Here is an 8,852-nt window from a genome sequence, read left to right on the forward strand (position 1 = left end):
AAAAAAAAAAACTTAAAAAATACACAAAAAAAGTGAAAATTTTTTATGAAAAATATAAATAAAAAATTTATTTGAAATTACAAATAGACATTCAATACACAAAGTTCTCCAAAACATGAAATGGACTCCAATCGCAATTACCTTTGTTTTACAATCAGCACAGAAACGGTGCTTCCGTAAGTAGTTGTGTAGCGTATCATGCAGGGTGTTAAAATGAACGAGTGTCACATGTTCTCTTGCGGATGTCCTCATAGCGTCCCATGCTGCTCTCCAGGCTGCTCTTCCTCCCCAGCCCCAAGCTCCCCAACCCCACGCACATGTTGTGGACGTAGCGCCCCAGCCCCTTGCACTACCTGCTTCTAGAGAGTGTAGAGTGCACCTTTGTGATTTCTTCCATCTTGGCTGACTTAGAATTAGATATTCTATTCCCGTGCTGAAATATATTTTAATTTGTAAACTAAATAGGTTAATTCATACTAGTCCATTTACACATAAGCCCCATGTTTAGGTTTATGAATAAAGCAGTCAAAAAGTTAGGTCATTTCACAATAAACAAACAAATAAAAATGATTACATTTGTCTGACTGAATCCACTTCAATGTCATTATTAGTTGATAGCATGCATTTCTTTATCTTACATAAAAACAAGATAGAAAAACGATGAATAAACTCTGTATTGAAATTCGTAAATAAATCATATATAGATAAATTATAGACCTCTCAATATAAGAATGTTCACATGAATTGAAATTAATAGCTAATAAATTAAAAGCTCTTAATGTTTAAATAATTCATCAAATTATTATTCTTATGGTCAGTATAAACTGTATATTACAAATAAATTTCAGCTAAATATCATCACAATGTTTATCACAAGAATATGCCTCTTATTAATGCAAAATTATTTTCACATATTTTTTGTTTTCAAATCCCTAGTATTAGAAGTCACAACACAAATTGATTGTTTTGGAGATTACAGAAAACACTATATATTAATATATATTCATATACAAATTTAGGGTTGATTTAACTGCTTGTAGATATTTGACTCTTTAAGTACACTCATACATTTGTTATTCAATGAACACATAAACTTAACAGAACATACAGAAGGAGGAAGCCATGATACCTTTAACTTAGGGTTGTAATTAATTTGTATATCTTTTTAATTATCTTTATAATAGTAATCTTACCTATGACCATTTAGTAAAGTTGCTAATGACTGAGGGTGTGTAATTTTATCTTCCCTTATTGTCATAATTTCATCAGGTGTTAAGATTATTGGATCTAAACTTGGGTGTCTGGACTTACATAACTGGTAGAACAGTCTTTCCACACTGAAACAAAAAGCAAATGGCTGAAATATAGTATGCAGATAGTCACTATGATGTATGTAGGAAACCGCTAAGAAATTATGTTGAGAAATTCTTCCCCCAGAAGGAATAAAGATCCTTCCATGATAATTTATTTTGAACATGCAGGCAACAACTAGTTTCATATGTGAGACAGGTAAGTAGTTGTTTTAGGATAGTCTCAAAAAGACAGGAACGAAAAGTAGCCTCTCATAGCAAACTATAATATACGAAATGTTCCAATTCAGGTGTAAATCTAATTTAGAATTTTTTTTTGTTCAAATGATAAACAATCAGCTAACATAAAGAGTAATTTAAATAATTGAACAACTCATAAATATTTGATTATAATATTCATGCTAGATACGACAAGCATACATGCACACATACTTAAAAAATATAAAGTTTAATTATAGAATTTGGAATATGTTCATATAAACAAACATTTATGAATACATATATATATATCCTTAGATGAATCAACTACATTGACTGACTTGCTTTTATACAGAATTTACATAAGGAAATTATTTAATAATGGCAATCCTAATCAGGATAATTATAGAAACTTTTTAAATTATTGTATTATCATCTATTCTCATTAAGTGTACAAAGTTTGCATTAATGGTTAAAACTATGACAAAATTGAGTCTAAAGAATATGAAAACAAATACTAAATCATACAGTAAAACTAATAAATGGGTGTTTATTTCTGCAACAATTCATTCATAATAGCTAGCTTTTCGCCCGTATGGTTAAGAAATTTCCATAGGAGTGAGATATTGGTAATGTAAATGTAAATAGTAGCCTATGTACATCTAAGAAACATATACACAAATTTTATGAATTTGATTTTAAACATTTTTTTTGTACTTTTGCAATTTTCAAGCATTTTTATGCTTCAATTTAGAAATATTATAAAAAAATTTAAAATTTGAATAGAATAGGAATGAAAGTTTCAATCTTGTTTACCTTCTTCTACAGCCAACACAGGGAATGCTTTGATTTAAAACATTGAAGATATCTGATGCATCGACTCGCAATGCAGCTTTAAGCTCGTCTGTGGTGAGAATTCTATATTTACGCATAAATTCTTCATATTCACGACCTTTTACTTGCGGGTTGTCACAGATTAATCCCATAGTATTTAAATCCATAACCATCTGCAATATACCAAGATGATACATAAAACAAAGAATTAATAATACAAAAATAAGGTCAACCTCAAGACGTAATTGGTCACCTACAACAAGTAGAACGAAACTATTTACAAGAGATTATACACGAAATCCTATATACTTCAAACCTTTATTGTATTAAGTCAAAACCTAATTAAAAACAAGCACATGACGATAGAGTTAATCTTTTTGATATTTAATAATCTTCGTTAGTGGTAATGTCAGATGAGACCAGCAAACTTACAGTTAGATTATCATAGATCGTTAAAGGTAGTTGACGCCTTTTAATTACATGATCTTTATCGCTGTTATAAATATCAACTAATTTCGCCATTTTTCTCGATTAATCACATAAAATCACCGACGAAATATACAAATATCACAAAATGACGGCTGATGACGGCCAACTTTTACGAAATACACGTCGTGAGAGAAATAGATAAAAAAATATTCACGGCTTGCATAGATAATGGTAAAAACAAAAACTGCTCCATTTTACGCACATCGTTTAGAGCATAGTCTATGCAAATAAAATTCAAATTGATCGAGCTAAATAAAAAAAAAATTGTAAACATGTTCAATTAAGTTTTAGTTGAAAATAGCTTATTTTAATATCAAATTACTAGCTTTTGCGCGCGGCTTTGCCGCGTTAATTTGTGAGTTAAATAGATGTGTTATAAGTTCAATAGATGTTATTATACATATGAATCTTCCTCTTGAATCACTCTAGAAAGAGAAAGCGACTTTGTTTCATACTTATGTAGTGATGATAAAGGAAATCATTTTATAGTAAAATCATCACTCTGAAACTGGCAATAATTTAGGTCAATAGTCTATCGTTCCAGTATATAAGTGTATAATCTATGGTCTATCGAATAAAAGCGAATAAATTTTTTTTCATGAAAATGTCAAAATAATAAGAAATTGTACATGATATCTCGAATTTCTATGAGAATAACAATTGTGCAAAATGTCCAAGATATTTACTCCAACAAATCAAATACGATTAACAAATGTGGCTATTGTTAGGCTAAAAAAAGGTGGAAAGCGATTTGAAATAGCATGTTATAGGAATAAAGTTGTATCATGGCGCAATAAAGTGTAAGTATCGTAAATTCCTATTTAACAAAAACCGGTGTAAATGTATTTAAGTATACCTATGTATAACGAATTATTTTTGCAGAGAAAAGGATATTGATGAAGTTCTACAAACACACACCGTATTTACAAATGTTTCTAAAGGTCAAGTAGCAAAAAAAGAAGATCTTGTAAAGATATTTGGTAAAGATGATCAAACAGAGATATGTAAAGAGATATTAGAAAAAGGAGAGTTACAAGTATCAGACAAAGAAAGGCATTCTCAAATTGATGCCCTCTTTAAAGATATTGCAACTACAGTAGCAGATAAATGTGTAAATCCTGAAACTAAGCGACCATATCCTGTCTCAATAATAGAAAAAGCTATGAAAGATATCCACTTTTCTGTTAATGTTAATAAAAGTGCAAAACAACAAGCTCTTGATGTGATCCAACTTGTAAAGAAAGAAATACCTCTTGAAAGAGCACAAATGAGAGTCAGAATTGTTTTAGGTGGTAAGGAAGCCCGGAAGGTAAGAGACAAAGCAGTTAAATTAACAACAACAGTAGAAGAAGAAAATTGGGATGCTGGGACTGCTACTATTATTTGCCTTATTGATCCTGGCAGCTTCAGAAATCTTGATGAAATGATAAGAACTGAAACTAAAGGAAGCGGCCAGTTTGAATTACTTAACTTAAAAGAAACAGTTGAAGGAGAACAAGCACTGTAATGATTTGTAATTATTTTATATATAGGTATCAAATAAAATATTTATTATTTTGCATACATTTTTTATTATACAATCCTTGTGAAAATAAAACATCATCCATGTTAAAAGAGAAAGGTAAAAAGAATTTAAGATTATTAAAGTTGTGTATATTCATGGGTTGAGTATTTTTCAAAAGTAAGTCACATCGATTGTAATTATCCATACTCAACCCTTCTATGCTAATGGTAATGTCCGAGTCATGTTTGGCTGTTTTACTCAAGTGGAAAAGATTTATAGCATTATTACATTAATATGCAACTTTACCATGGAATTAGTTATAAGTAAAACTTTTTAATCCCCTTTTTTAATTTTTTTTTTATAAAATACCTACTACTTGATCCATACTTGATCTGTGCAAATTACATTATTATACTACTCTTTGGTGCAAACTGTAAATATGACACATTCGGTCGGTTAATCTCAGTTTGACAGAAAATGGTTTGGTTTTTAATCTGTGTCCTAGAATGGAATTTTATTATTATTGAAAGTATTAACATTATTTATTAAAATCGTTTTAAACATAGCTTACTTATTTTAATTTTTTTGTTGTACATATTATGAAGATTATTTCATTTATAAAATTATCATCGATGTTGAGGTTATCAAATAATAATGCAAAAAGCGGGTATCTGTAATTCCTGACATTAAAATATTTTATTGCCAATAATATTCTAATAGCAGAAAAAATAATAAGCATTGAATATTAATATTAATTCGTAACATATTAACATCCCTATTGAGAATTCATTCAAATTGACGTTTTACGTTGTTTTGTTTTCAAGTTGGTAGATAATCAGTACATGACTGATAGGGTTGGTGGATGTACGTTCTTAAATCGTTCTGTGTATTAGTCAAGTGTGTTTTTTCATCACCCTAATATAAATAAATTTAGGAATAAATTTAGTATAAAATTACTGTGATTTAATTTGTTTATTTGCTTAAAGTAGTCCTAAATAGAATTGACACGATTCGAAAGTAAGTTATTACGTGGTTTGGAACGTCAAAGTGAATGTACCCATCAGCGAATGAATGACAAATTAAAAAAGTTTTATTTTTCTTATATTGGTACGAGATTTTATTGATTGTTTTCTTTCAAGATTTTCGGCCAGACGGCGACTGAAATTGCAAGTTACTGTGATATATTTATTTTCAATAATTAACTTTTCTTATCAAGCAATTAAATGATCAGGGATATCGAGTTATGTCTATAAGTAATGGAAGGTACAGAACTGGGTGGCGACCAGCAATTCTGTTTGAGATGGAACAATTTTCAAGCGAATATAACATCTCAATTCGAGGCACTGCGCGATGATGAGGATTTCGTGGATGTCACCCTGGCATGCGAGGGACACAGGCTGGAGGCCCATAAAGTGGTTTTGTCGGCGTGTAGTCCTTATTTCAAGGAATTATTTAAAGTAAGTCTATCTTTCACTCCCCACACTTTGATGTGTCACCATTACAATGACTCTAGTGAAAGTTGTTATGTATAAAACACTTGATCTACTTACAAATGCCATGTCTCGCGTTCCGGTTAAGTATTCGTGATTTCATTTATTTGTACCTACTTTAGAATTCTGTTTCACAATTTCTAATTAATTCATTACCATTGAGTCTACCAAATCATTTTAATTGGAAATGGCTCACGAATTCTTTACAATCATGCTATAAAATAGTTAAAAACTAATCCAGCATGTGTGAGATTGAAAAATTTCGAAAATTATAGAGCCTGATAGATTTTTTCACTTTTATCATCTCATTAGGCAAATAAAATAATCTAATAGAGGAATCCCATTTTAGATAATTATTTGACATTGTTAGGTTGTATTTTATAAATTACAATGTGATCATAAAATTTACTGCATTGGAAAGTAAGATAATGGCTCTTGCAAAAATTAAATCACACTTTAATGAGCTTATAAAATTTTAAACACTCATAAAAATTTTAAAGCAAACTTATACATTGAAAGCATTTTTATTATTTTCATTGTTTATTATATGACCAACACAAATTAAATTATAGTAAGGTTAATACTAGCTTAAATTCTGAACAATGAATATGAAGTTATGTACATAAATAAACATTAATAATTAGGAAAGCCATTTTTAAGTTGTTCTGTATTTAACAAATTAGACAATATGTAAAATAGTTTGGAAATTGTAAATGTCAAGTGTTGCAAATTCTCCACATAGGTATTGTATATTATAATATAATACAATATAGATAAATTAAATCACTAATATAAATGGTCAAGTATAGTTCACAATAAAATGTTACATATAGTATGAGATAAAACTATACTTTAAAGATAATTCTATAAAAACTTTAATAAACATTACCTAAGTTTACACAAATGATAACGGCACATGTTTTTTTATAAAGTGAATGAAATAAGTGATGGGATATTGAATTATAGTTTGTTTGTTGAAATGTACAATAATGTTTACTGCCTACAAATATTGCCTGTCAATGACCTGTTACCTAATCATAAAAATTGTAATAAACTGAATCTTACATCAAAATTTTGTTTGTATAGGCAATAGTAATTTGCATTGAGGGATACATGATTAAAAATGTAAGGACATATAATATTTTTGCTCTAACCTATATAAATATACTAAACCAGTTTAATGTCTAATGTCAGGGATTCAATATTAATAAAATTGATGTTTTATAAACATAAACATAAACAAGTGATTTTTACTTGTACTCAAAAAGTCACAGACTTGATTAAAAAAATAGTATTTGAATATGTTCTTATTATAATTAAATAGGGAAAATAATAACCCTCAATAGTTATGTAAATAACACATATTAGTTTGTTCACTCATCCACAAATTTTCCTCAAAATTACAAAACTATTCTCTTTTTCCTTATGTAATTATATATTTTTTATAATATTAACATAAAATACAATACATGTAGATTCCTACCCACAAAATTGCCATAATCCTTATCAACATTTTAAATGCAACAGAATGTTTGTTTGTATGTCTTTTACATGGTAATGGAGGAATTTAATGAAATGGCCTTTGTGTTTTGAAATAGGTTAGAGAGTGACTTTTCATATAAAAAAACTTTGATTTCTATTAAATGTTTAAAAATACCTGAGAGTTATGCAGTTGAAAAATATTACACCCGTTTCATAAATATATTAAACAAAGATAAAAGCAGTTTTTGCAAGACTAATTAAGCTTATTTTATACAAAGTTTTTTTTTCATATACACATTGATCTAAAATTAAATAGAACTGATAATAACTCTACCAAGTGATAAGATATATACATATAAAAAGTGATGTTTTTTCTTAAATAATATCAACTTTAGCATAAAGTTTAGCGGGCATAAAGTAGATGAGGATATACAAGCCGTAAAAATAATGTTTTCATTACAGAATAATCCATGTCCTCATCCGATAATATTTATGCGCGATTGCGAGGTATCCCATGTACGCGCATTACTCCAGTTTATGTACGTGGGACAAGTAAACATTGCCCAGGCACAACTCAGCGCATTCTTGCGGACTGCCGACGCTTTACAAATTCGCGGCCTCACAGACTGCTCACAACACAACGACAAAGTAAGTAGTACACTGCATCCTTACGAAATTTTAAATAATTAGTAGATAGTTGTTTTAATAAAATATGTTATTTCTTTCAGAAAGCAAATCGAAAGTCTCCCCCTTCCCAATTACGTAATTTGCTCAGCGCCAAGCCTTCACATTCTACCTCCTCCTCCAAAGCCGCAAGCCAAAATGTGGAATCGACTTCTGCCGATGACCAAGAAAAGAGCGGAAATCGCCCTTCTGCAAGGAATTCTCCTGAAGTGCCCAGAAATAATCTCAGCGAAGATGCTCCCTTTCAAAGTTCTAGTCAAATGAGGCCTAATAATGATGACTATAGCCAAACTTGTAACTACCCTGCTTTGCGGGTAAAAACTGATCTCGAAGCTACAGATGTGAATAATGAAGAAAATGATATTCTTATGGATCCTGGTGACGCGGAGAAAGAAAGCAAGTGTCAAGATTTTAGCGCGACGGATCTGTTAGAACCAAAAATGGAAGTCCTAGAACAAGAAGCCAGTGATGAAGAACGATCGGGCTTTCAGCAATTATATTATAGCGAAAACAATACTCTCGCAAATCCTTTCGCCACTCTTCAAGGTAAGTGTTTATCTAGTCGGTACATATTTCATTTCAAACGTAAACAATATGAATGGTTTTGCCTTTGCAGGTAGTATGGATCTCATGACTGGGATGAACGCGGAGCTGAACGAGAACGCCGAAGGTAAATATATTTTGTTTATATAATTCACTCTTTTCACACGCACAAGTCGACTCGGACAGCCGCGCCCCCGGCGAACCTCTTATCACTGATAAACGGCGTAGAAGAGAGCGCGCGATTTCGTTTAGATTCTAAAGGTGTCTAAGAATGGTGCTAGGCGCGCGGGTGTCAGGGCGACCCCGCCCCCCGCCCCG

At 30.6% G+C, this 8,852-nt stretch overlaps 3 protein-coding genes across 3 annotated transcripts in view; all 3 read left to right on the plus strand.

Moving 5' to 3' along the window:
* Positions 1-332, plus strand: part of LOC119834839 — a 6,234-nt gene extending 5,902 nt beyond the window's left edge. The window contains exon 6 of the mRNA XM_038359354.1: positions 255-332. Within this exon, the coding sequence (XP_038215282.1) occupies positions 255-332 (78 nt within the window). The remainder of the gene's footprint in view (positions 1-254) is intronic.
* Positions 333-3,364: 3,032 nt separating this feature from the next.
* Positions 3,365-4,392, plus strand: LOC119835254 (ribosome maturation protein SBDS-like). Its single transcript, XM_038359971.1, has 2 exons — positions 3,365-3,631; positions 3,714-4,392. Exons 1-2 carry the CDS (start codon positions 3,501-3,503, stop codon positions 4,336-4,338), a joined length of 756 nt encoding a protein of 251 aa, XP_038215899.1. The 5' UTR covers positions 3,365-3,500; the 3' UTR covers positions 4,339-4,392.
* Positions 4,393-5,179: 787 nt separating this feature from the next.
* LOC119834841 (protein tramtrack, alpha isoform-like) overlaps positions 5,180-8,852 on the plus strand; it is a gene marked incomplete at its 3' end in the record, with an annotated part of 33,353 nt that continues 29,680 nt past the window's right edge. Inside the window, exons 1-4 of the mRNA XM_038359356.1 lie at positions 5,180-5,792; positions 7,770-7,955; positions 8,036-8,537; positions 8,608-8,661. Of these exons, the coding sequence (XP_038215284.1) occupies positions 5,592-5,792; positions 7,770-7,955; positions 8,036-8,537; positions 8,608-8,661 (943 nt within the window). The remainder of the gene's footprint in view (positions 5,793-7,769; positions 7,956-8,035; positions 8,538-8,607; positions 8,662-8,852) is intronic.

Source organism: Zerene cesonia, chromosome 20 (genome assembly GCF_012273895.1).
Source record: "Zerene cesonia ecotype Mississippi chromosome 20, Zerene_cesonia_1.1, whole genome shotgun sequence".
In the NCBI taxonomy this organism is placed as follows: domain Eukaryota; kingdom Metazoa; phylum Arthropoda; class Insecta; order Lepidoptera; family Pieridae; genus Zerene; species Zerene cesonia.